This window comes from Anomaloglossus baeobatrachus, chromosome 10 (assembly GCF_048569485.1).
Source record: "Anomaloglossus baeobatrachus isolate aAnoBae1 chromosome 10, aAnoBae1.hap1, whole genome shotgun sequence".
Classification (NCBI taxonomy): domain Eukaryota; kingdom Metazoa; phylum Chordata; class Amphibia; order Anura; family Aromobatidae; genus Anomaloglossus; species Anomaloglossus baeobatrachus.
This window is the reverse complement of record NC_134362.1, coordinates 2,654,751-2,682,203: the sequence shown is the minus strand read 5'-3', so window position 1 is coordinate 2,682,203 and position 27,453 is coordinate 2,654,751. Positions and strand designations below refer to the sequence as shown.

Below are 27,453 nucleotides of genomic sequence, written 5' to 3'. Positions count from 1 at the left end.
CGGATATTGCTAAGGCTCGTGGTGATGCACCATCTGGGAACCCAGTGAACAAGTAGTTTGTTCCCCTGAATCTTCGTCTTCATCATCCTCGCCTGCCCATTGGCAGTTTCTCGCCCTCCATGTACAGATCCTGGGTGATGGCGGCACAGGCAGCATTTTATGACTGTCCCCATTATACTGATGGGTCACACATACAGGACAAGCTCTTACCTCGTGTCCCCCCATTTCGTCATTGATCGTAGCTTGTGAGCAGGACCCTCTCACCAGTCTGTAATGTCTAATATTGTGTATATTGTACGGTGCTGCGGACTGCGTCAGCGCCATAGAAGTCAATTATTACACATACAGGGGAAGTGTGTATACGGCCATGCATCGATACATCTCATATAGGCATCTAGACATGCAGCGGCCATTTCTCACCCGCACTCTGATGACATTCATCTCCACCATCAGCAGCATGCCGTAGAAGATGGCCAATAATCCCGTCAGACAGAAGCGAAGCTGCAGGAACCCGATGCCGTTGTCACAGAACTTCACAAACTTGATGGTTTTTGTAACAAAAGCTAAAGTCCAATACACGAGTAATGCTGCGGAGAAGAGGAAGATGCCGATATAAAAGAGGACAGCAGGATTATAACATTAGATCCCCACCGGAGCCAGTCGCCTCCAGCCGCCCCACCGGAGCCAGTCGCCTCCGGCCTCCCCACAGGAGCCAGTCGCCTCCGGCCTCCCCACAGGAGCCAGTCGCCTCCGGCCTTCCCACAGGAGCCAGTCGCCTCCGGCCTCCCCACAGGAGCCAGTCGCCTCCAGCCTCCCCACCGGAGCCAGTCGCCTCCAGCCTCCCCACCGGAGCCAGTCGCCTCCAGCCTCCCCACCGGAGCCAGTCGCCTCCAGCCTCCCCACCGGAGCCAGTCGCCTCCAGCCTCCCCACCGGAGCCAGTCGCCTCCAGCCGCCCCACCGGAGCCAGTCGCCTCCAGCCGCCCCACCGGAGCCAGTCGCCTCCAGCCGCCCCACCGGAGCCAGTCGCCTCCAGCCTCCCCACCGGAGCCAGTCGCCTCCAGCCTCCCCACCGGAGCCAGTCGCCTCCAGCCTCCCCACCGGAGCCAGTCGCCTCCAGCCTCCCCACCGGAGCCAGTCGCCTCCAGCCTCCCCACCGGAGCCAGTCGCCTCCAGCCTCCCCACAGGAGCCAGTCGCCTCCGGCCTCCCCACAGGAGCCAGTCGCCTCCGGCCTCCCCACAGGAGCCAGTCGCCTCCGGCCTCCCCACAGGAGCCAGTCGCCTCCGGCCTCCCCACAGGAGCCAGTCGCCTCCGGCCTCCCCACAGGAGCCAGTCGCCTCCGGCCTCCCCACCGGAGCCAGTCGCCTCCAGCCTCCCCACCGGAGCCAGTCGCCTCCAGCCTCCCCACCGGAGCCAGTCGCCTCCAGCCTCCCCACCGGAGCCAGTCGCCTCCAGCCTCCCCACCGGAGCCAGTCGCCTCCAGCCGCCCCACCGGAGCCAGTCGCCTCCAGCCGCCCCACCGGAGCCAGTCGCCTCCAGCCTCCCCACCGGAGCCAGTAACCTCCAGCCTCCCCACCGGAGCCAGTCGCCTCCAGCCGCCCCACCGGAGCCAGTCGCCTCCAGCCTCCCCACCGGAGCCAGTCGCCTCCAGCCTCCCCACCGGAGCCAGTCGCCTCCAGCCTCCCCACCGGAGCCAGTCGCCTCCAGCCTCCCCACCGGAGCCAGTCGCCTCCAGCCTCCCCACCGGAGCCAGTCGCCTCCAGCCTCCCCACCGGAGCCAGTCGCCTCCAGCCTCCCCACCGGAGCCAGTCGCCTCCAGCCTCCCCACCGGAGCTAGTCGCCTCCAGCCTCCCCACCGGAACCAGTCGCCTCCAGCCGCCCCACCGGAGCCAGTCGCCTCCAGCCGCCCCACCAGAGCCAGTCGTGTTGGGAATACATTTTCCAGTTTTGGGCTCCCTCTTGTGATTAGTGCTGGCGGTGCAGTTGATTTGTGGAATGACAGCCACACACCTGTGGAGGACTGGCAATCAGGTCTCTCAGATTGGGGTATATAACTGAGAAGTTTTCTCCTGTTACTTGCCGGTGCTCAATGGATATCGTGTGTGTTAAGGACATTCTGAAACCAGCCCTGCTCTCTACCAGAACTCCCCTCTCAGATAAGTTGGTCTTGTACCTCTTGCTTGTTTCCACTTTCTTGTTGTTTTTTCTGTTTTGATACGAATGCTTGATTCCTATTTTGGCTATGTGGAGTTCTTGGTGAAGTTGGATCATTCCCTGCTGGGAGTGTCTATATACCCAGCTCCATGATTCTGCAATGTATTGTGTTTTGTCATGCTTGGTATTAATTCAGTCCCCCATCTATATTAGGGTTTTTGGATCCCAGTAACATCAGAGTGCTGATATAGTGGGGGAGAGGCAGTTTGGTCTCAGGGCTTTTCCATATCAGATGTGCTGGTATTTATTAGGGTTTTTACGGCTGCAGACAGTACTCCTTCCTATCCTTTCCGATAAAGATAGTTTGGGCCTCACCTTTGCTGAACCTGTTTTTCTAGCTTTGTATTGTGTTTTCCTATATTACTGTAGTCTTTACATTTGGGGGGGGCTATCTATATCTTTGGGGATGGCTCCGAGGCAGATTAGCTTTTCTTATATTTCTATCTGTAAGAATATTTAGCTCTCCGGCTGTGTCGAGACGACTAGGTCATCGTAGGCTCGTCCCACGGCTACTTCTAGTAGTGTGTCAGGATTAGGGCTGCAATCAGTTAAGGTTCCAGCCACTCTGGTTACTCTTTGGGTTTCCGCATTGTTTGATCCTCATCTGTCCCTGAATCATAAGACAGTCGCCTCCGGCCTCCCCAGCGGAGCCAGTCGCCTCCGGCCTCCCCAGCGGAGCCAGTCGCCTCCGGCCTCCCCACCGGAGCCAGTCGCCTCCGGCCTCCCCACCGGAGCCAGTCGCCTCCGGCCTCCCCACCGGAGCCAGTCGCCTCCGGCCTCCCCACCGGAGCCAGTCGCCTCCGGCCTCCCCACCGGAGCCAGTCGCCTCCGGCCTCCCCACCGGAGCCAGTCGCCTCCGGTCTCCCCACCGGAGCCAGTCGCCTCCAGCCTCCCCACCGGAGCCAGTCGCCTCCAGCCTCCCCACCGGAGCCAGTCGCCTCCAGCCTCCCCAACGGAGCCAGTCGCCTCCAGCCTCCCCACCGGAGCCAGTCGCCTCCAGCCTCCCCACCGGAGCCAGTCGCCTCCAGCCTCCCCACCGGAGCCAGTCGCCTCCAGCCTCCCCACCGGAGCAAGTCGCCTCCAGCCTCCCCACCGGAGCACCTCTGACAGATAGCAGTATTCTCCAAGGTAAATAACAGATCAGCAGATGGGGAGAACCCCAAATAATGACCTGTTGAGGATGTGGACGATCTACACATCATGGCAGTACTACCAGGAGTAAAGCTGCCATACAGCAGGGTAGGCTCCTGCCTCAGTACGTCTGTCTTTGTAGGCACATAGCTGCGGCACAATAGACTGCCTCCACAAGCTTTCATGTATTATTAGGCTTATAGAGTGCCATATACAGTGCCTACAAGTAGTATTCAACCCCCTGCAGATTTAGCAGGTTTGATAAGATGCAAATAAGTTAGAGCCTGCAAACTTCAAACAAGAGCAGGATTTATTAACAGATGCATAAATCTTACAAACCAACAAGTTATGTTGCTCAGTTAAATTTTAATAAATTTTCAACAAAAAAGTGTGGGTCAATTATTATTCAACCCCTAGGTTTAATATTTTGTGGAATAACCCTTGTTTGCAATTACAGCTAATAATCGTCTTTTATAAGACCTGATCAGGCGGGCACAGGTCTCTGGAGTTATCTTGGCCCACTCCTCCATGCAGATCTTCTCCAAGTTATCTAGGTTCTTTGGGTGTCTCATGTGGACTTTAATCTTGAGCTCCTTCCACAAGTTTTCAATTGGGTTAAGGTCAGGAGACTGACTAGGCCACTGCAACACCTTGATTTTTTCCCTCTTGAACCAGGCCTTGGTTTTCTTGGCTGTGTGCTTTGGGTCGTTGTCTTGTTGGAAGATGAAATGACGACCCATCTTAAGATCCTTGATGGAGGAGCGGAGGTTCTTGGCCAAAATCTCCAGGTAGGCCGTGCTATCCATCTTCCCATGGATGCGGACCAGATGGCCAGGCCCCTTGGCTGAGAAACAGCCCCACAGCATGATGCTGCCACCACCATGCTTGACTGTAGGGATGGTATTCTTGGGGTCATATGCAGTGCCATCCAGTCTCCAAACGTCACGTGTGTGGTTGGCACCAAAGATCTCGATCTTGGTCTCATCAGACCAGAGAACCTTGAACCAGTCTGTCTCAGAGTTCTCCAAGTGATCATGAGCAAACTGTAGACGAGCCTTGACATGACGCTTTGAAAGTAAAAGGTACCTTACGGGCTCCTCTGGAACGGAGACAATTGCGGTGGAGTACGTTACTTATGGTATTGACCGAAACCAATGTCCCCACTGCCATGAGATCTTCCCGGAGCTCTGTCCTTGTTGTCCTTGGGTTAGCCTTGACTCTTCGGACAAGCCTGGCCTCGGCACGGGAGGAAACTTTCAAAGGCTGTCCAGGTCGTGGAAGGCTAACAGTAGTTCCATAAGCCTTCCACTTCCGGATGATGCTCCCAACAGTGGAGACAGGTAGGCCCAACTCCTTGGAAAGGGTTTTGTACCCCTTGCCAGCCTTGTGTTGTGACCCTCCACGATCTTGTCTCTGATGGCCTTGGAATGCTCCTTTGTCTTTCCCATGTTGACCATGTATGAGTGCTGTTCACAAGTTTGGGGAGGGTCTTAATTAGTCAGAAAAGGCTGGAAAAAGAGATAATTAATCCAAACATGTGAAGCTCATTGTTCTTTGTGCCTGAAATACTTCTTAATACTTTAGGGGAACCAAACAGAATTCTGGTGGTTTGAGGGGTTGAATAATAAATGACCCTCTGAATAAACTTTTCACAATTTAAAAAATAAAAATAAAAAAAGAAATAACATTCTTTTTTGCTGCATTTCACACTTCCAGGCTGATCTACAGTCCAAATGTCACAATGCCAAGTTATTCCGAATGTGTAAACCTGCTACATCTGCAGGGGGTTGAATACTACTTGTAGGCACTGTATTCTGCAGCTCTTTACAGACATCATCACTGTCCCCATTGGGGCACACAATCTACATCCCCATCAATATGCCTTTGGAAATCGGAGAACCACAAAGAAACCAGCAGCAGTGACCTGCTCCGTGCCCTCTCCCCGCCCGTCACCACTCACCTAATGTAAGTAACCTCTCTCCTCCGGTGTCTTTCCCTCCTCAGTCACACACAAGTCCTCATTAACCCTTTACTTAAAACCATCCCTAGACCAGAACTGCGCTGCGGACTACAGACCGGTCTCTGAACTCCTCGCTCCACTCTCCTCTAATCTCTCAGGTAAAATAATTCTCTTTACATTTTACAATCCGATATTTACTCTACTGAAACCGCTCTCACTAAAGTCTCTAAAGATCCATGAACAGCTAAATCTAATGGTCTCTGCTGATCCTCTAAGATCTCTGCAGCTTCTGACACTGGATCACCAGCTGCTCCTCACTGTGCTCTGCTCTATCAGGCTCAGGACACTGATCTCTCCTGGATCTCTGCAGCATCTGACACTGGATCACCAGCTCTCCCTCACTGTGCTCCGCTCTATCAGGCTCAGGACACTGATCTCTCCTGGATCTCTGCAGCTTCTGACACTGGATCACCAGCTCTCCCTCACTGTGCTCCGCTCTATCAGGCTCAGGACACTGCTCTCTCCTGGATCTCTGCAGCATCTGACACTGGATCACCAGCTGCTCCTCACTGTGCTCCGCTCTATCAGGCTCAGGACACTGATCTCTCCTGGATCTCTGCAGCTTCTGACACTGGATCACCAGCTCCTCCTCACTGTGCTCCGCTCTATCAGGCTCAGGACACTGATCTCTCCTGGATCTCTGCAGGTTCTGACACTGGATCACCAGCTGCTCCTCACTGTGCTCCGCTCTATCAAGCTCAGGACACTGATCTCTCCTGGATCTCTGCAGCTTCTGACACTGGATCACCAGCTCGCTCTATCAAGCTCAGGACACTGATCTCTCCTGGATCTCTGCAGCTTCTGACACTGGATCACCAGCTCCTCCTCACTGTGCTCCGCTCTATCAGGCTCAGGACACTGATCTCTCCTGGATCTCTGCAGCTTCTGACACTGGATCACCAGCTCCTCCTCACTGTGCTCCGCTCTATCGGGCTCAGGACACTGCTCTCTCCTGGATCTCTGCAGCTTCTGACACTGGATCACCAGCTCCTCCTCACTGTGCTCCGCTCTATCGGGCTCAGGACACTGCTCTCTCCTGGATCTCTGCAGCTTCTGACACTGGATCACCAGCTCCTCCTCACTGTGCTCCGCTCTATCAGGCTCAGGACACTGATCTCTCCTGGATCTCTGCAGCTTCTGACACTGGATCACCAGCTGCTCCTCACTGTGCTCCGCTCTATCGGGCTCAGGACACTGATCTCTCCTGGATCTCTGCAGCTTCTGACACTGGATCACCAGCTGCTCCTCACTGTGCTCCGCTCTATCGGGCTCAGGACACTGATCTCTCCTGGATCTCTGCAGCTTCTGACACTGGATCACCAGCTCCTCCTCACTGTGCTCCGCTCTATCAGGCTCAGGACACTGATCTCTCCTGGATCTCTGCAGCTTCTGACACTGGATCACCAGCTCGCTCTATCAAGCTCAGGACACTGATCTCTCCTGGATCTCTGCAGCTTCTGACACTGGATCACCAGCTCCTCCTCACTGTGCTCCGCTCTATCAGGCTCAGGACACTGATCTCTCCTGGATCTCTGCAGCTTCTGACACTGGATCACCAGCTCCTCCTCACTGTGCTCCGCTCTATCGGGCTCAGGACACTGATCTCTCCTGGATCTCTGCAGCTTCTGACACTGGATCACCAGCTCCTCCTCACTGTGCTCCGCTCTATCGGGCTCAGGACACTGATCTCTCCTGGATCTCTGCAGCTTCTGACACTGGATCACCAGCTCCTCCTCACTGTGCTCCGCTCGATCAGGCTCAGGACACTGATCTCTCCTGGATCTCTGCTGCATCTGACACTGGATCACCAGCTCCTCCTCACTGTGCTCCGCTCTATGAAGCTCAGGACACTGCTCTCTCCTGGATCTCTGCAGCTTCTGACACTGGATCACCAGCTGCTCCTCACTGTGCTCCGCTCTATCAAGCTCAGGACACTGATCTCTCCTGGATCTCTGCAGCTTCTGACACTGGATCACCAGCTCCTCCTCACTGTGCTCCGCTCTATCAGGCTCAGGACACTGATCTCTCCTGGATCTCTGCAGCTTCTGACACTGGATCACCAGCTCCTCCTCACTGTGCTCCGCTCTATCGGGCTCAGGACACTGCTCTCTCCTGGATCTCTGCAGCTTCTGACACTGGATCACCAGCTCCTCCTCACTGTGCTCCGCTCGATCAGGCTCAGGACACTGCTCTCTCCTGGATCTCTGCAGCTTCTGACACTGGATCACCAGCTCCTCCTCACTGTGCTCCGCTCTATCAAGCTCAGGACACTGCTCTCTCCTGGATCTCTGCAGCTTCTGACACTGGATCACCAGCTCCTCCTCACTGTGCTCCGCTCTATCAAGCTCAGGACACTGATCTCTCCTGGATCTCTGCAGCTTCTGACACTGGATCACCAGCTCCTCCTCACTGTGCTCCGCTCTATCAAGCTCAGGACACTGATCTCTCCTGGATCTCTGCAGCTTCTGACACTGGATCACCAGCTCCTCCTCACTGTGCTCCGCTCTATCAGGCTCAGGACACTGATCTCTCCTGGATCTCTGCAGCTTCTGACACTGGATCACCAGCTCCTCCTCACTGTGCTCCGCTCTATCAGGCTCAGGACACTGATCTCTCCTGGATCTCTGCAGCTTCTGACACTGGATCACCAGCTCCTCCTCACTGTGCTCCGCTCTATCAGGCTCAGGACACTGCTCTCTACTGGATCTCTGCAGCTTCTGACACTGGATCACCAGCTCCTCCTCACTATGCTCCGCTCCATCAGGCTCAGGACACTGATCTCTCCTGGATCTCTGCTGCATTTGACACTGGCCTCCTCCTTTTACGGTCAGGTGTATGCAAAGCTCAGTCCTAGGTTCCTTCTCTTACTGTCCAGGGTTCCTCAAGGTTCTATTGTAGGTCCTCTTCTCTTACTGTCAGGCTTCAGCGCTAGGCCCCCTCCCCTTACAGTCCAGGGTTCCTCAAGGTTCTGTTGTAGGTCCTCTTCTCTTACTGTCAGGCTTCAGTCCTAGGCCCCCTCCCCTTACAGTCCAGGGTTCCTCAAGGTTCTGTTGTAGGTCCTCTTCTCTTACGGTCAGGCTTCAGTCCTAGGCCCCCTCCCCTTACAGTCCAGGGTTCCTCAAGGTTCTATTGTAGGTCCTCTTCTCTTACTGTCAGGCTTCAGTCCTAGGCCCCCTCCCCTTACAGTCCAGGGTTCCTCAAGGTTCTGTTGTAGGTCCTCTTCTCTTACTGTCAGGCTTCAGTCCTAGGCCCCCTCCCCTTACAGTCCAGGGTTCCTCAAGGTTCTCTTGTAGGTCCTCTTCTCTTACTGTCAGGCTTCAGTCCTAGGCCCCCTCCCCTTACAGTCCAGGGTTCCTCAAGGTTCTATTGTAGGTCCTGTTCTCTTACTGTCAGGCTTCAGTCCTAGGCCCCCTCCCCTTACAGTCCAGGGTTCCTCAAGGTTCTATTGTAGGTCCTCTTCTCTTTCTGTCAGGCTTCAGTCCTAGGCCCCCTCCCCTTACAGTCCAGGGTTCCTCAAGGTTCTATTGTAGGTCCTCTTCTCTTACTGTCAGGCTTCAGTCCTAGGCCCCCTCCCCTTACTGTCCAGGGTTCCTCAGGGTTCACTTCTAGGTACCCTCCTCTATATTTGACAAGCCATTAGCAGATTTGGTTTCCAGGATCATCTCTCTGCTGATGACACCAGTTATACACATCGTCTCCGCACATCACTCCGCATTACTGCACAGTACCAGGGACTGTCTGTCCACTGCCTCTAACATCATGTCCTCACTATCTGAAACTGAATCTCTCCAAAACTGAACTTGTGTTTCCTCCCTCCATTAACCTAGGTAAACCCGATATTGCCTTGTCTATATGTGGTTCTACCATAATTCCAAGCAGCACGCGGTCTTAAGAGTCATATTTGAGATAGAGAACAGAGGGAAGTTCTAAATCTGATCACTCACTCATGTCACCTGCACCTCAAAAACATCTCCAAAATGCAATTTTATTACCTTTGACTCTGCAAAATCTCTTACGGTCACTCTGATTAATTCATGTCTGCACTACTAAAATGCTCTACTAATTGGTCTCAGTCCTAGTAAACTCTCCAATCCATCCTGAATGCAGCAGCCAGGATCATATTTCTGTCCAGACACTACACTGATGCCTCCACCCTGTGCCAGTCATTGCACTGGTTACCCATCCACTACAGAGTACAATATAAACTTCTCACTCTCACCCACAAAGCTCTCCACAGTCCTGCACCGCTCTACATCTCCTCTTCATCTCTGTCTATGACCTACCCATCCTCTCCACAGTGCTGCACCGCCCTACATCTCCTCCTCATCTCTATCACCTACCCGTCCTCTCCACAGTGCTGCACCCCCTACATCTCCTCCTCATCTCTGTCTGTTTCCTACGTATGCTCTTCATTCTGCTAATGACCTAAGACTAACCTCATTTATTCGAACCTCCCACAGCAATCCTCTTGTGCTGCATCAGTATTTTGGAATGCACTATCCTGGATGATCCGATTAATATTTAGCCCCCACATTGTAAAGTTTGCTTTAAAGACATATCTCTTCAGACTGGCCGATCAGGTCACTAATCTCTCCGCTGTTCCCCTTCCTGATGTATCCTCAGCATCTGCTCCTTCCTATTCATCTGTCCCCCCACCTCCCCCACTGTCCCCCTATCCTCATGCATCCTAAGACTCTGCTCCCTCCTACTCATCTTCGTACAGCAGACTACTCAATGACTTGTATTAATCTACTGTACAGCAGACTTCCCTTCAGGCTGCACAGACTTGTATCTGGAGGAGACAACATGTAAAGTTTTGCACACAACAGATGGCACAGCGTGTCTTATTCCCGCACTCAGATGCCCAGTACTGCGCTCACTGTGTACTACGCCAGACTCCTGCGGGTGACACTGGATCTGTGTAACAACAGCATCTAGATCTGATTGACTGCTGTATCAAGTGACGCATTTTCCAGATTTAATGAATTTGGCCTGACGTCTAATGACCGGGACACGGATATCTCATGACTGTAAGAGTGTATACTCCTGGGGTCAGGTGCAATAGTCTGCAGGGGTCACCAGCGCAATCCTCCAGCTGGAACCACAAGAAGCTGGAGGCCGAGGGGGGGCTACGTTCCTTCTATGGATTTGCTCTTTTCTTTGAATAATTAATATTCCTGTGGAGTCTGGAATAACGCCAGTCCCAGCGACAGCGGACACGTCCCACCAGGGCCAGGAGATCGTGCTGGGAGTACAGGGCGGCGGGGACCGAGCGGTGTCTGAACTGTGCACCAATCTACACGCAATCATACCATAACATCCATACACAGGCTCTGCGAGGAGAAAAGTATGTGCCCCCCCTCCATAGACATTAATATGCAGAGAAGCCTGTGCAGCATTATAGTGTGTGGGGAGGACGGACCATCATTATAGTGCGTGGGGAGGACGGACCATCATTATAGTGCGTGGGGAGGGACCATCATTACAGTGTGTGGGGAGGGACCATCATTACAGTGCGTGGGGAGGACGGACCATCATTATAGTGCGTGGGGAGGGACCATCATTACAGTGTGTGGGGAGGACGGACCATCATTATAGTGCGTGGGGAGGACGGACCATCATTACAGTGCGTGGGGAGGATGGACCATCATTACAGTGCGTGGGGAGGACGGACCATCATTATAGTGCGTGGGGAGGACGGACCATCATTACAGTGCGTGGGGAGGACGGACCATCATTATAGTGCGTGGGGAGGACGGACCATCATTATAGTGCGTGGGGAGGACGGACCATCATTACAGTGCGTGGGGAGGACGGACCATCATTATAGTGCGTGGGGAGGGACCATCATTACAGTGTGTGGGGAGGACGGACCATCATTACAGTGCGTGGGGAGGACGGACCATCATTATAGTGCGTGGGGAGGGACGGATCATCATTATAGTGTGTGGGGAGGGACGGATCATCATTATAGTGTGTGGGGAGGACGGACCATCATTATAGTGCGTGGGGAGGACGGACCATCATTATAGTGCGTGGGGAGGGACCATCATTACAGTGTGTGGGGAGGGACCATCATTACAGTGCGTGGGGAGGACGGACCATCATTATAGTGCGTGGGGAGGGACCATCATTACAGTGTGTGGGGAGGACGGACCATCATTATAGTGTGTGGGGAGGACGGACCATCATTATAGTGCGTGGGGAGGACGGACCATCATTACAGTGCGTGGGGAGGACGGACCATCATTATAGTGCGTGGGGAGGGACGGATCATCATTATAGTGCGTGGGGAGGACGGACCATCATTACAGTGCGTGGGGAGGACGGACCATCATTATAGTGCGTGGGGAGGACGGACCATCATTACAGTGCGTGGGGAGGACGGACCATCATTATAGTGCGTGGGGAGGGACGGATCATCATTATAGTGCGTGGGGAGGACGGACCATCATTATAGTGCGTGGGGAGGACGGACCATCATTATAGTGCGTGGGGAGGGACCATCATTACAGTGCGTGGGGAGGACGGACCATCATTATAGTGCGTGGGGAGGGACCATCATTACAGTGTGTGGGGAGGACGGACCATCATTATAGTGCGTGGGGAGGGACCATCATTACAGTGTGTGGGGAGGGACCATCATTACAGTGCGTGGGGAGGACGGACCATCATTACAGTGCGTGGGGAGGACGGACCATCATTATAGTGCGTGGGGAGGGACCATCATTACAGTGTGTGGGGAGGGACCATCATTACAGTGCGTGGGGAGGACGGACCATCATTATAGTGCATGGGGAGGGACCATCATTATAGTGCGTGGGGAGGACGGACCATCATTATAGTGCGTGGGGAGGGACCATCATTACAGTGCGTGGGCAGGACGGACCATCATTATAGTGCGTGGGGAGGACGGACCATCATTATAGTGCGTGGGGAGGACGGACCATCATTATAGTGCGTGGGGAGGGACCATCATTACAGTGTGTGGGGAGGGACCATCATTACAGTGCGTGGGGAGGACGGACCATCATTATAGTGCGTGGGGAGGGACCATCATTACAGTGTGTGGGGAGGGACCATCATTACAGTGCATGGGGAGGACGGACCATCATTACAGTGCGTGGGGAGGACGGACCATCATTATAGTGCGTGGGGAGGGACCATCATTACAGTGTGTGGGGAGGGACCATCATTACAGTGCGTGGGGAGGACGGACCATCATTATAGTGCATGGGGAGGGACCATCATTATAGTGCGTGGGGAGGACGGACCATCATTATAGTGCGTGGGGAGGGACCATCATTACAGTGTGTGGGGAGGGACCATCATTACAGTGTGTGGGGAGGGAACATCATTACAGTGTGTGGGGAGGGACCATCATTACAGTGTGTGGGGAGGGACCATCATTACAGTGTGTGGGGAGGGACCATCATTACAGTGCGTGGGCAGGACGGACCATCATTATAGTGCGTGGGGAGGACGGACCATCATTATAGTGCGTGGGGAGGACGGACCATCATTATAGTGCGTGGGGAGGACGGACCATCATTATAGTGTGTGGGGAGGATGGACCATCATTATACTGTGTGGGGAGGACGGACCATCATTATAGTGTGTGGGGAGGACGGACCATCATACTGTGTGGGGAGGACGGACCATCATTATAGTGTGTGGGGAGGACGGACCATCATTATAGTGTGTGGGGAGGACGGACCATCATTATAGTGTGTGGGGAGGACGGACCATCATAGTGCGTGGGGAGGACGGACCATCATTATAGTGTGTGGGGAGAACGGACCATCATTATAGTGTGTGGGGAGGACGGACCATCATAGTGCGTGGGGAGGACGGACCATCATTATACTGTGTGGGGAGGACGGACCATCATTATAGTGTGTGGGGAGGACGGACCATCATTATAGTGTGTGGGGAGGACGGACCATCATAGTGCGTGGGGAGGACGGACCATCATTATAGTGTGTGGGGAGAACGGACCATCATTATAGTGTGTGGGGAGGACGGACCATCATAGTGCGTGGGGAGGACGGACCATCATTATACTGTGTGGGGAGGACGGACCATCATTATAGTGTGTGGGGAGGACAGACCATCATTATAGTGTGTGGGGAGGACAGACCATCATAGTGTGTGGGGAGAACGGACCATCATTACAGTGCGTGGGGAGGACGGACCATCATTATAGTGCGTGGGGAGGAAGGACCATCATAGTGCGTGGGGAGGACGGACCATCATTATAGTGCATGGGCAGGACGGACCATCATTATAGTGCGTGGAGAGGACGGACCATCATTATAGTGCGTGGGGAGGACGGACCATCATTATAGTGCGTGGGGAGGACGGACCATCATTATAGTGTGTGGGGAGGATGGACCATCATTATACTGTGTGGGGAGGACGGACCATCATTATAGTGTGTGGGGAGGACGGACCATCATACTGTGTGGGGAGGACGGACCATCATTATAGTGTGTGGGGAGGACGGACCATCATTATAGTGTGTGGGGAGGACGGACCATCATAGTGCGTGGGGAGGACGGACCATCATAGTGCGTGGGGAGGACGGACCATCATTATAGTGTGTGGGGAGAACGGACCATCATTATAGTGTGTGGGGAGGACGGACCATCATAGTGCGTGGGGAGGACGGACCATCATTATACTGTGTGGGGAGGACGGACCATCATTATAGTGTGTGGGGAGGACGGACCATCATTATAGTGTGTGGGGAGGACGGACCATCATAGTGCGTGGGGAGGACGGACCATCATTATAGTGTGTGGGGAGAACGGACCATCATTATAGTGTGTGGGGAGGACGGACCATCATAGTGCGTGGGGAGGACGGACCATCATTATAGTGCGTGGGGAGGACGGACCATCATTATAGTGCGTGGGGAGGACGGACCATCATTATAGTGCGTGGGGAGGACGGACCATCATTATAGTGCGTGGGGAGGACGGACCATCATTATATTGCGTGGGGAGGGACCATCATTACAGTGCGTGGGGAGGACGGACCATCATTATAGTGCGTAGTGAGGCTGTGGGGGACCATCATTATAGTGTGTGGGGAGGACGGACCATCATTATACTGTGTGGGGAGGACGGACCATCATTATACTGTGTGGGGAGGACGGACCATCATTATACTGTGTGGGGAGGACGGACCATCATTATAGTGTGTGGGGAGAACGTGGGGGGACCATCATTATAGTGCGTGGGGAGGGACCATCATTATAGTGTGTGGGGAGGATAAGGGGGGGGACCATCATTATAGTGCGTGGGGAGGGACCATCATTATAGTGCGTGGGGAGGGTGTGGGGGGACCATCATTATAGTGTGTGGGGAGGCTGTGAGGGACCATCATTATAGTGCATAGGGAGGCTGTGAGGGACCATCATAGTGCGTGGGGAGGGTGTGGGGGGGACCATCATTATAGTGTGTAGGGAGGCTGTGAGGGACCATCATTATAGTGCATAGGGAGGCTGTGAGGGACCATCATAGTGCGTGGGGGGGACAATTATTATAGTGCGTGGGGAGGGACCAACATTATATTGCGTGGGGAGGCTGTGGGGGACCATCATAGTGTGTAGGGAGGCTGTGGGGGACCATGATAGTGCGTGGGGGGGACCATCATTATAGTGCGTGGGGAGGGACCATCATATTGCGTGGGGAGGCTGTGAGGGACCATCATTATAGTGCATAGGGAGGCTGTGGGGGACCATCATAGTGCGTGGGGGGGGACCATCATTATAGTGCGTGGGGAGGGACCATCATTATAGTGCGTGGGGAGGGACCATCATTATAGTGTGTAGGGAGGCTGTGGGGGGACCATCATTATAGTGTGTAGGGAGGCTGTGGGGGGACCATCATAGTGCGTGGGGAGGTTGTGGGGGGGAACATCATAGTGTGTCGGGAGGCTGTGGGGTGGACCATCATTATAGTGTGTCGGGAGGCTGTGGGGTGGACCATCATTATAGTGTGTAGGGAGGCTGTGGGGGGAACCATCATTATAGTGCGTGGGGAGGCTGTGGGGGGGGGCCGTCATAGTGTGTAGGGAAGCTGTGGGGGGGGGACTATCTCTTGGCGATGTACGGCTAAACATTGTGCTTGGTGACGTAATAAGCTAAAAAAAAAATGACATTTTTGTGTACTCACCGTAAAATGTCTTTCTTGGAGCCTTTCATTGGGGGACACAGACAGTGGGTATTATGGAGTCTCCAGGGAGGCGTGACACTAGATTGAAAAAGTGTTAGCTCCTCCCCCCACAGCATATACCCCAGCTAGGCAGGAAACTAGCTCAGTTTGGTGTAAAAGCAGTAGGAGAAGGACAACCAAAACCACAAGGGTGGGAGCTGTGTCCCCCAATGAAAGGCTCCAAGGAAGACATTTTACAGTGAGTACACCAAAATGTCCCTTCCTTTCTCGCCTTTTCATTGGGGGACACAGACCGTGGGACGTCCCAAAGCAGTCCCTGGGTGGGAACTGAACTATTAACAGTGTATAACATCAGACTAAGAGCTGACTAACAACTGCAACTGCAGTGAACACATATCAACACTGTCAAGAACCGAGCAGTGGCCACTTATAAATGGGCCACTGCCGCCTGAAGGACTTGTCTTCCAAGAGCAGCATCCGCGGAAGCATGCGTATGCACTCTGTAGAATTTTGTAAACGTGTGCACACTGGACCAGGTAGCGGCCTTGCAAAGTTGGGCCGCCGAAGCCTGATGGCGGATAGCCCAGGAAGCACCCACTGCTCATGTAGAGTGGGCCCGCACAGATTGAGGGGGAACAAAACGTCGTGCTTTGTAAGCCTCACAGATAGCAGTCCTGATCCATCGAGAAATCGTGGTTTTAGAAGCCTGGTTGTCCTTTTTGGGTCCTTCTGAGAGGACGAAGAGGGCATCGGACTTGCGCAACGGCGCTGTTCTGGAGATGTAGATCAGCAGAGCCCTGACACGATCTAGAGTGTGAAGGGCTTTTTCAAAAGGAGTGGACCGGGGCCGGGCAGAATGACGGCAACACAATGTCCTTGTTTAGGTGGAAAGAAGATACGACCTTCGGAAGGAAGGCGGGGGAAGGCCGAAGGACCACCTTATGATGGAATATCAGGTAAGGTGAACGACAGGAAAGGGCCGCAAGTTCGGACACTCGCCTGATAGAGGTAATGGCGACTAAAAAGGCAACCTTCCAAGACAGTCGTTGAAGAGAGATTTCTCTCAGAGGTTCGAAGGGAGGAAGCTGAAGAGCTCCGAGAACCAGATTCAGTTCCCAGGGATCTAAGGGGTGGCGATAAGGAGGGACCAAATGCGCTACCCCTTGAAGAAAGGTACGGACCTGAGGACGAGAAGCCAGCTGCTTCTGGAAGAATATTGACAAGGCAGAAACTTGTCCCTTAAGGGTACTCAGAGCCAGTCCCGAGTCCAGACCGTCTTGCAGAAAGGCAAGAACATTAGGGATTGAAAAGGCAAGGGGCGACCGATTATGATGGTCACACCAGGAAAGATAGGTCTTCCAGGTCCTGTGATAGATACTGGCGGAGGAGGGCTTCCGAGCATTAAGCATGGTATGAACTACCTTAGAAGAAAAACCTGACTTGGCTAGAATCAAGGATTCAAGTGCCACGCCGTTAAATGCAGCTGTGCTGTTTTCTGGTGGAATATTGGACCTTGCGACAGAAGATCCGGGTGGTCGGGAAGACGCCAGGGAGTGTCGCCGAGAAGTGATCCCACCGTTTAGATAAAATTTGACGAAAAACCGGATCCAGGGCAAAGGACTTAGGAGGCTTCTTGGCCCGCTTGATTGCTGACTGAAGTCGGGTCCGGAGGCTGATCAGAAATCGAGAGAGTGATTGACAGCCGAAATTAGTGTGTCTTCTATATGCCTAGACTCAGAAGGGACATCTGAATCAGAGTCAGAGTCTTGAGAATCGTGACTACTAAAAGTCACAGAACCTCGGTCAGACTGACCATCGTCCGAGTCGGATGAGACGTAGAGGTCGCAATGGCGCCTTTTGGAAACAGCCTTTTTACGTTCTGGGGAAGAGGGACCAGACGAAGCAGGCGGGCTCCTCTGAGGGAGCTGAGCCGGGGGAAGGCCGTGGGAGCCTGAGTACGGCTGTGATATCTGAGCGGCAAGGTCCTCTATCCTTTTAGACATTAGAAGAGTTCATGCAGGCGTTACGTCATCAGACGGGGGTGCTGCCTGGCCGGTGGCCGGAGCAGAATCCAAAACCTGCGCGGCCTCCTGGTCCGGTAACTGGTTCTGTTGTGACACGGTAGTAGGGGCATCGCAGCCCCGGCATAGTGGATAGCTTCGGCCATTAGAAAGCGTCCACAGTTGGTATAGGCATAGTACAGGTACGCCTGGGAAGCTTTATCACCCTTGCGGTTACGCATGTCAGCAATAGAGTCCTACAGCCCTATAGGGATAGAGTTATATGAGTGAGGAGCCACTAGCAGTATTATAAAGTGACTGCTATGCACAGCCGGTATATACCGATAGCAAAATGGCATATACTGTCAAACAGTCGGCATATACCTGCAGGCAGAGCCAGTATATACCGCTAATAGCTGATATACACCGCTAGCCAGCAGGCACACATCGCTAGAGAGACAGCGATATACCGCTGAGCAGAGCGGTGTATATACAGTGCTGCAGAAGTGCAGAGTCAAAGAGGCGATCTCACCCGTGTCTGCTCCCCACGTGGAAAATGGCGTCCAGCGTTCCTGGCAGCATGGAGGGGAGAGACCGCCCCCGGAGGCTGATTGGTCTCAGGGCTGGGACTAAGCGTGACGGCCAATCAGAAGGATAGCCGCTGCGACTGAGGGAGCGGCTTCTAGAGCAGTGAGAGGGGGCGTTGCTAGAATGCAGGACGATGCCGGGGGCTAAATTAATGATGCTTCCCCAGGATCACGGCCTGCATCGCTCCACCGGCGCCTTTTCAGGCGGCGGTTTGGATGCAGGGGACAGATCACTACCTGCTCCTGACTCCGTCTGAAGACGCGTCGGTCCTGGGATGCGGGGATCTCGGGGACGCATCTTCGGCTCAAGGCTAAAGCAGGTCCTCAGCTCTGCTAGCCCTCTGGAGCTACCTTGGTGTGAGGTGCTTCCAGGGAGCCTGGAGGGGTACGCAGACCCGACCACTTGGGCGCGAGGGAAGACTGACGGCTTGTGCACGCCAGGTTTCCTCTGCCCGTACACGGGGGGGGGAGTAAAGAGGGTGGCAGGCACCCTGGTATTGCCCCATAATCAAAAATAGAATGAATAAGAAAAAACAAAATAAAAAATAAAAACAAAATAAGCTGGCCTAAGGCACCTAACAGGGCAAGGCCAGACATGTCAGCCTCCCTGCTGACGCTAGAAAAAACTGAGCTAGTTTCCTGCCTAGCTGGGGTATATGCTGTGGGGGGGGAGCTAACACTTTCTCAATCTAGTGTCACGCCTCCCTGGAGACGTCATAATACCCCCTGTCTGTGTCCCCCAATGAAAAGGCGAGAAAGGAACTTGAATCAGCTCACCCATATAGTACACGGAAAAGAATCCAGCAAACAGAAAAAAACACAGCACTTGTCCCAGAATTAATTCCATTTCAACCAATAAAAGTTTTTTGGATTTTATTCCGGGACAAGTGCAGTTTTTTTTTGTATTTCTATTGTATTCGGGGATGTGCGGCTCGGCATTGTGCTGGGTGATGTAGGGCTCGGCATTGTGCTTGGTGATGTGCGGCTCGGCATTGTGCTGGGTGATGTAGGGCTCGGCATTGTGCTTGGTGATGTACGGCTCGGCATTGTGCTTGGTGATGTACGGCTCGGCATTGCGCTTGGTGATGTACGGCTCGGCATTGTGCTTGGGGATGTGCGGCTCGGCATTGTGCTTGGTGATGTACGGGTCGGCATTGTGCTTGGTGATGTACGGCTCGGCATTGTGCTTGGTGATGTACGGCTCGGCATTGTGCTTGGTGATGTGCGGCTCGGCATTGTGCTTGGTGATGTGCGGCTCGGCATTGTGCTTGGTGATGTGCGGCTCGGCATTGTGCTTGGTGATGTGCGGCTCAGCATTGTGCTTGGTGATGTACGGCTCGGCATTGTGCTTGGTGATGTATGGCTCGGCATTGTGCTTGGTGATGTACGGCTCGGCATTGTGCTTGGTGATGTACGGCTCGGCATTGCGCTTGGTGATGTATGGCTCGGCATTGTGCTTGGTGATGTGCGGCTCGGCATTGTGCTTGGTGATGTATGGCTCGGCATTGCGCTTGGTAATGTACGGCTCGGCATTGTGCTTGGTGATGTATGGCTCGGCATTGTGCTTGGTGATGTGCGGCTCGGCATTGTGCTTGGTGATGTACGGCTCGGCATTGTGCTTGGTGATGTACGGCTCGGCACTGTGCTCGGCGATGTACGGCTTGGCGATGTAGGGGACAGAGGTTATATCATGGGGGTGCTAATATATCGGACATCAAACACATCAAACACACTCCGTATTAATGGGGGGGGTCTTCTATACTAGGGGGGTGATCATTCACAATCCATATTAGTGCGCGGGTCTTCTAAAGTGGGGGGGGGGTCATCATTCACACAGATGATCACTGCTGATGTGGTCTGGTCGCCATCTTACCCATGTACAGTAGGTGGCGCTGTTCCAGTTTATATCTCGCATATTAGTACAAGTGACCCTCATTACAGGATATTGTTAAATCGCATGACCCTGCTGTAAGCGGCTGATTGGTTGCTCTCATTCTCACCTATCAGAAGCTTCGGGAAGTTGGACGTCTCAATGTTATGATAATAGACGATGGACGTGATCCCAGCCAAGAATGCCATGACGGCCGGCATGTAGAGATGGAGGTGTCGAGACCTGGAGAACCTGAAACATAAGACCAGCAAGAAAACTTATATGTGGTCGAGTAGTCAGCATCTGACAACGTTTAATAAGCTTTCCACAGACTGACAGCACAGGCCACTCTGCTAAGATGGCCGAAGAAAGGAGAAGCCGAGGGAGGAGAAAGGGGAGAAGCCGAGGAGAAGCCGAGGGAGGAGAAAGGGGAGAAGCCGAGGAGAAGCCGAGGGAGGAGAAAGGGGAGAAGCCGAGGAGAAGCCGAGGGAGGAGAAAGGGGAGAAGCCGAGGGAGGAGAAAGGGGAGAAGCCGAGGGAGGAGAAAGGGGAGAAGCCGAGGAGAAGCCGAGGGAGGAGAAAGGGGAGAAGCCGAGGGAGGAGAAAGGGGAGAAGCCGAGGGAGGAGAAAGGGGAGAAGCCGAGGGAGGAGAAAGGGGAGAAGCCGAGGGAGGAGAAAGGGGAGAAGCCGAGGGAGGAGAAAGGGGAGAAGCCGAGGGAGGAGAAAGGGGAGAAGCCGAGGGAGGAGAAAGGGGAGAAGCCGAGGGAGGAGAAAGGGGAGAAGCCGAGGGAGGAGAAAGGGGAGAAGCCGAGGAGAAGCCGAGGGAGGAGAAAGGGGAGAAGCCGAGGGAGGAGAAAGGGGAGAAGCCGAGGAGAAGCCGAGGGAGGAGAAAGGGGAGAAGCCGAGGGAGGAGAAAGGGGAGAAGCCGAGGGAGGAGAAAGGGGAGAAGCCGAGGGAGGAGAAAGGGGAGAAGCCGAGGGAGGAGAAAGGGGAGAAGCCGAGGAGAAGCCGAGGGAGGAGAAAGGGGAGAAGCCAAGGGAGGAGAAAGGGGGAGAAGCCGAGGGAGGAGAAAGGGGAGAAGCCGAGGGAGGAGAAAGGGGAGAAGCCGAGGGAGGAGAAAGGGGAGAAGCCAAGGGAGGAGAAAGGGGGAGAAGCCGAGGGAGGAGAAAGGGGAGAAGCCGAGGGAGGAGAAAGGGGAGAAGCCGAGGGAGGAGAAAGGGGAGAAGCCGAGGGAGGAGAAAGGGGAGAAGCCGAGGGAGGAGAAAGGGGAGAAGCCGAGGGAGGACAAAGGGGAGAAGCCGAGGGAGGACAAAGGGGAGAAGCCGAGGGAGGAGAAAGAGGAGAAGCCAGAGGAGAAGCCGAGGGAGGACAAAGGGGAGAAGCCGAGGGAGGACAAAGGGGAGAAGCCGAGGGAGGACAAAGGGGAGAAGCCGAGGGAGGACAAAGGGGAGAAGCCGAGGGAGGACAAAGGGGAGAAGCCGAGGGAGGACAAAGGGGAGAAGCCGAGGGAGGACAAAGGGGAGAAGCCGAGGGAGGACAAAGGGGAGAAGCCGAGGGAGGACAAAGGGGAGAAGCCGAGGGAGGACAAAGGGGAGAAGCCGAGGGAGGACAAAGGGGAGAAGCCGAGGGAGGACAAAGGGGAGAAGCCGAGGGAGGACAAAGGGGAGAAGCCGAGGGAGGACAAAGGGGAGAAGCCGAGGGAGGACAAAGGGGAGAAGCCGAGGGAGGACAAAGGGGAGAAGCCGAGGGAGGACAAAGGGGAGAAGCCGAGGGAGGACAAAGGGGAGAAGCCGAGGGAGGACAAAGGGGAGAAGCCGAGGGAGGACAAAGGGGAGAAGCCGAGGGAGGACAAAGGGGAGAAGCCGAGGGAGGACAAAGGGGAGAAGCCGAGGGAGGACAAAGGGGAGAAGCCGAGGGAGGACAAAGGGGAGAAGCCGAGGGAGGACAAAGGGGAGAAGCCGAGGGAGGACAAAGGGGAGAAGCCGAGGGAGGACAAAGGGGAGAAGCCGAGGGAGGACAAAGGGGAGAAGCCGAGGGAGGACAAAGGGGAGAAGCCGAGGGAGGACAAAGGGGAGAAGCCGAGGGAGGACAAAGGGGAGAAGCCGAGGGAGGACAAAGGGGAGAAGCCGAGGGAGGACAAAGGGGAGAAGCCGAGGGAGGACAAAGGGGAGAAGCCGAGGGAAGACAAAGGGGAGAAGCCGAGGGAGGACAAAGGGGAGAAGCCGAGGGAGGACAAAGGGGAGAAGCCGAGGGAGGACAAAGGGGAGAAGCCGAGGGAGGACAAAGGGGAGAAGCCGAGGGAGGACAAAGGGGAGAAGCCGAGGGAGGACAAAGGGGAGAAGCCGAGGGAGGAGAAAGGGGAGAAGCAGAGGGAGGAGAAAGAGGAGAAGCCGAGGGAGGAGAAAGGGGACAAGCCGAGGGGAGGCTGGGGACAAGAAAGGGGAAGAAGCCGTGGAGAAGAAAGGTGGGGAAAGAGAGGAGACGAAAGGGAAGAAGCCGAGAAAGAAGAAAGGGGGAAGCCGAAGAGAAGAAGGAGAGAAGCAGAGGAGTAAAAGAAGGAGAGAAGGCGAGAAGCAGAGGAGAAAAAGTAGGAAGAAGCAGAGAAGTGAGAAGAGAGACGGATTAGTCAGGCATCAGAGGTGAAGGGGATTATCACCACCAACCTCATTATAAAGTGGACTTCAATCAATCAGGATAATAACAAATTTCCACAATCGGAAGCTGTATAAAATGTTCCTGTACAGAGATAATCGTATACCTGCGCCCTTCACTGTGTAGTGTGTAATGGATGTGTCGGAACGTACAGGATATCCGATCACACCACGTCTCCTTGAGAGGGTGTGGGTGTGGTGGGGGGGGGGGCACACAGAAGAGTATACAGACATTATAGATGGAGGGACGCAGAGTATACAGACATTACACCCGGGGAAACACAGGAGTATACAGACATTACACCCAGGGAGGACGCAGAAGAGAATAGAAGGGGAAGCATAAAGTAATGTAGAAGGCAGAGGACATGTCTAGGAGGTGGAGCACAGAGTAATGTAGAAGGCAGAGGACAGGTCTAGAAGGAGAAGTACAAAGTAATATAGAAGGCAGAGGACAGGTCTAGGAGGATGAGCACAGAGTAATGTAGAAGGCAGAGGATAGGTCTAGGAGGATGAGCACAGAGTAATATAGAAGGCAGAGGGTAGGTCTAGGAGGAGGAGCACAGAGTAATGTAGAAGGCAGAGGACAGGTCTAGGAGGATGAGCACAGAGTAATGTAGAAGGCAGAGGATAGGTCTAGGAGGAGGAGCACAGAGTAATGTAGAAGGCAGAGGACAGGTCTAGGAGGATGAGCACAGAGTAATGTAGAAGGCAGAGGATAGGTCTAGGAGGAGGAGCACAGAGTAATGTAGAAGGCAGAGGACAGGTCTAGGAGGAGGAGCACAGAGTAATGTAGAAGGCAGAGGACAAGTCTAGGAGGAGGAGCACAGAGTAATGTAGAAGGCAGAGCACAGGTCTAGGAGGATGAGCACAGAGTAATGTAGAAGGCAGAGGACAGGTCTAGGAGGAGGAGCACAGAGTAATGTAGAAGGCAGAGGATAGGTCTAGGAGGATGAGCACAGAGTAATATAGAAGGCAGAGGGTAGGTCTAGGAGGATGAGCACAGAGTAATATAGAAGGCAGAGGACAGGTCTAGGAGGAGGAGCACAGAGTAATGTAGAAGGTAGAGGATAGGTCTAGGAGGATGAGCACAGAGTAATGTAGAAGGCAGAGGATAGGTCTAGGAGGATGAGCACAGAGTAATGTAGAAGGCAGAGGATAGGTCTAGGAGGAGGAGCACAGAGTAATATAGAAGGCAGAGGACAGGTCTAGGAGGAGGAGCACAGAGTAATGTAGAAGGCAGAGGACAAGTCTAGGAGGAGGAGCACAGAGTAATGTAGAAGGCAGAGCACAGGTCTAGGAGGATGAGCACAGAGTAATGTAGAAGGCAGAGGATAGGTCTAGGAGGATGAGCACAGAGTAATGTAGAAGGCAGAGGACAGGTCTAGGAGGAGGAGCACAGAGTAATGTAGAAGGCAGAGCACAGGTCTAGGAGGATGAGCACAGAGTAATGTAGAAGGCAGAGGACAGGTCTAGGAGGAGGAGCACAGAGTAATGTTGAAGGCAGAGGACAGGTCTAGGAGGAGGAGCACAGAGTAATGTAGAAGGCAGAGGACAAGTCTAGGAGGAGGAGCACAGAGTAATATAGAAGGCAGAGGACAGGTCTAGGAGGAGTAGCACAGAGTAATGTAGAAGGCAGAGGACAAGTCTAGGAGGAGGAGCACAGAGTAATGTAGAAGGCAGAGCACAGGTCTAGGAGGATGAGCACAGAGTAATGTAGAAGGCAGAGGATAGGTCTAGGAGGATGAGCACAGAGTAATGTAGAAGGCAGAGGACAGGTCTAGGAGGATGAGCACAGAGTAATGTAGAAGGCAGAGGATAGGTCTAGGAGGAGGAGCACAGAGTAATGTAGAAGGCAGAGGACAGGTCTAGGAGGAGGAGCACAGAGTAATGTAGAAGGCAGAGGACAAGTCTAGGAGGAGGAGCACAGAGTAATGTAGAAGGCAGAGCACAGGTCTAGGAGGATGAGCACAGAGTAATGTAGAAGGCAGAGGACAGGTCTAGGAGGAGGAGCACAGAGTAATGTAGAAGGCAGAGGATAGGTCTAGGAGGATGAGCACAGAGTAATATAGAAGGCAGAGGGTAGGTCTAGGAGGATGAGCACAGAGTAATATAGAAGGCAGAGGACAGGTCTAGGAGGAGGAGCACAGAGTAATGTAGAAGGCAGAGGTCAAGTCTAGGTGGAGGAGCACAGAGTAATGTAGAAGGCAGAGCACAGGTCTAGGAGGATGAGCACAGAGTAATGTAGAAGGCAGAGGACAGGTCTAGGAGGAGGAGCACAGAGTAATGTAGAAGGCAGAGGACAGGTCTAGGAGGAGGAGGCACAGAGTAATGTAGAAGGCAGAGGACAGGTCTAGGAGGAGGACAGAGTAATGTAGAAGGTAGAGGATAGGTCTAGGAGGATGAGCACAGAGTAATGTAGAAGGCAGAGCACAGGTCTAGTATGAGGGATACACAGAATTGTCTGTTAGCTTTGGCAGGGACTAGTAATTTTGGTTAGAGCAGTTTCAGTGGAGTGATGTGGACAAAAGTCGAATTGTAGATTGTTGAAGAGTGAGTTGTGCGGGCGTCACACGATACAATCTATCGTGCGATCGTACCCGCCTCCGTCGTTTGTGCGTCACGGGCAATTAGTTGCCCATGGCGCACAAAGTCATTAAACCGCCGTCACACGTACTTACCTGCTGAGCGACGTCGCTGTGGGCAACGAACATCCACTTCCTGAAGGGGGTAGGACATACGGCGTCACAGCGACATCACACAGCGGCCGGCCAATAGAAGTGGAGGGGCGGAGATGAGCGGGACGTAACATCCCGCCCACCTCCTTCCTTCCGCATAGCCAGCGGGAGCCGCGTGACGCAGGTGAGCTGCTGTTCATCGTTCCCGGGGTGTCACACGGAGCGATGTGTGCTTCCCTGGGTACGATGAACAACCAGCGCAAAGAAAAATAAACGATTTTTTAAAAATGATCGGCGTATCAACGATACACGATTTGCAAACGTTCTGCAACGCTCGTAGGTGTCACACGGGACGACGTCATAAACGATGCCGGATGTGCGTCACGAAAACCATGACCCCGACGACATATAGCACGATAGATCGTCTCGTGTGACGCCCGCATTGGAGAAGCGGTGGATGGAAACTTCAATGTGGACATGTTGTTCACGAAGTCTGCAGGTGAACGAGAGCAGTGATAAGGAACGATAGCTAGATGGAGAGATCGGGTTGAGGGATGGGGTCTTCAGGATACATCAGATGGTAGCATGTTGGAAAGAAAAAAGGGAAGGTTGTAGGAGTTAAAGATAGGTTGAAGAGATGGGTTAGGGGTGGAATATGCGTGGTGGGGAGGTTGGGGAGGAGGTGTGATGGGATCGGGTCAAGCGCACAAGTTGTGATGTGTGGTTTGGAGAGATGATAAGCTCTGCTTCAGAGATGTGGTGAGGTTATGAGGGAAGGGCATCAGTCATAAGGAAGGATTGTGGTGGTTGAGCATTAAAGACTGGTTTCTGCAGAGATGATAGAAGTCAGAATGGTGAGAGGAGCATGGAGGTAAAAGGGTTATATAAAGGATTTAGGATGGTGAGATAAAGACGATATGAGGTTTGTGAAGACGTCCTGTTTAGAAAGGTGAGTGCTGACATGAACGTGAGAATTGCCTGTATTAACTTGGTGAAGTCTTCCTGGGAGTGCGTTGTCTTCCCACTCATAAGCCATGGACACTCGCCAAAGCTTTTTAGTGAGATTGGTGCCAGGGTCGTTGATTCCTCGGCCTTTGCTATGTACAAGAGGGGTGACCAAGAAAAAGAAGATGCTAGTGTGATGATGTAGAAAATGATGGCACTGTGTGGTGAAGTGAAGGACTACAGGTGTGGGAGAGAGAAAGAATGTGAGGTTAATCCGGGGGTGTGCAAGCTGGATATGGGGAGCAGGTGCGGAGCATAGGGATGGGGGAGAGGTGAGGTTAGATCAGGAGCAGAGAAGTTCTGATAAATGTCCATCTGTGTGGGGGGCAGTAGACGACACGGACTTAAGGGGGCTTTACACGCTGCGACATCGCTAATGCGGAGTCGTTGGGGTCACGGAATTTGTGACGCACATCCGGCCGCATTAGCGATGTTGCTGCGTGTGACACCGATGAGCGATTTTGCATCGTTGCAAAATCGCTCATCGGTGACATGGGGGTCCATTCTCGATTATCGTTACTGCAGCAGTAACGATGTAGTTCGTCTCTCCTGCGGCAGCACACATCGGTATGTGTGACGCCGCAGGAACGAGGAAGCTCTTTACCTGCCTCCCGGCCGCTATGAGGAAGGAAGGAGGTGGGCGGGATGTTCCGGCCACTCATCTCCGCCCCTCCGCTTCTATTGGGCGGCCGCTCAGTGACGTCGCTGTGACGCCGCACGGACCGCCCCCTTAGAAAGGAGGCGGTTCTCCGGTCACAGCGACGTCGCCGGGCAGGTACGTATGTGTGACGGGTCTGCGCGATGTTGTGCGGCACGGGCAGCAATTTGCCGGTGTCGCACAACAGATGGGGGCGGGTACCCACGCTAGCGATATCGGGACCGATATTGCAGCGTGTAAAGTAGCCTTTAGACCAACTGATTAAGCAAGTGACAGGAGTTTGGAGGCTGACGACTTGCGGGACTCAGTGGTTATGTTGAAGTCACTCTTAAGGGTGCTTTACATGCTGCAACATCGCTAGCGATGTTGCGAGCGATAGCACCCGCCCCCGTCATTCGTGCAACATGTGGTGATTGCTGCCGTAGCGAACAATATCGCTACGGCAGCGTCACACGCACATACC

The 27,453-nt window shown here is 53.8% G+C and overlaps 1 protein-coding gene across 1 annotated transcript in view; it reads right to left on the bottom strand.

Annotated features, from left to right (window-relative positions):
• The window catches only part of ABCC8 (ATP binding cassette subfamily C member 8), a 186,393-nt gene that overhangs the window by 100,047 nt on the left and 58,893 nt on the right, over positions 1-27,453 (bottom strand). Inside the window, exons 3-4 of the mRNA XM_075326474.1 lie at positions 20,133-20,254; positions 421-587 (exon numbers count right to left, since the gene is read on the bottom strand). Of these exons, the coding sequence (XP_075182589.1) occupies positions 421-587; positions 20,133-20,254 (289 nt within the window). The remainder of the gene's footprint in view (positions 1-420; positions 588-20,132; positions 20,255-27,453) is intronic.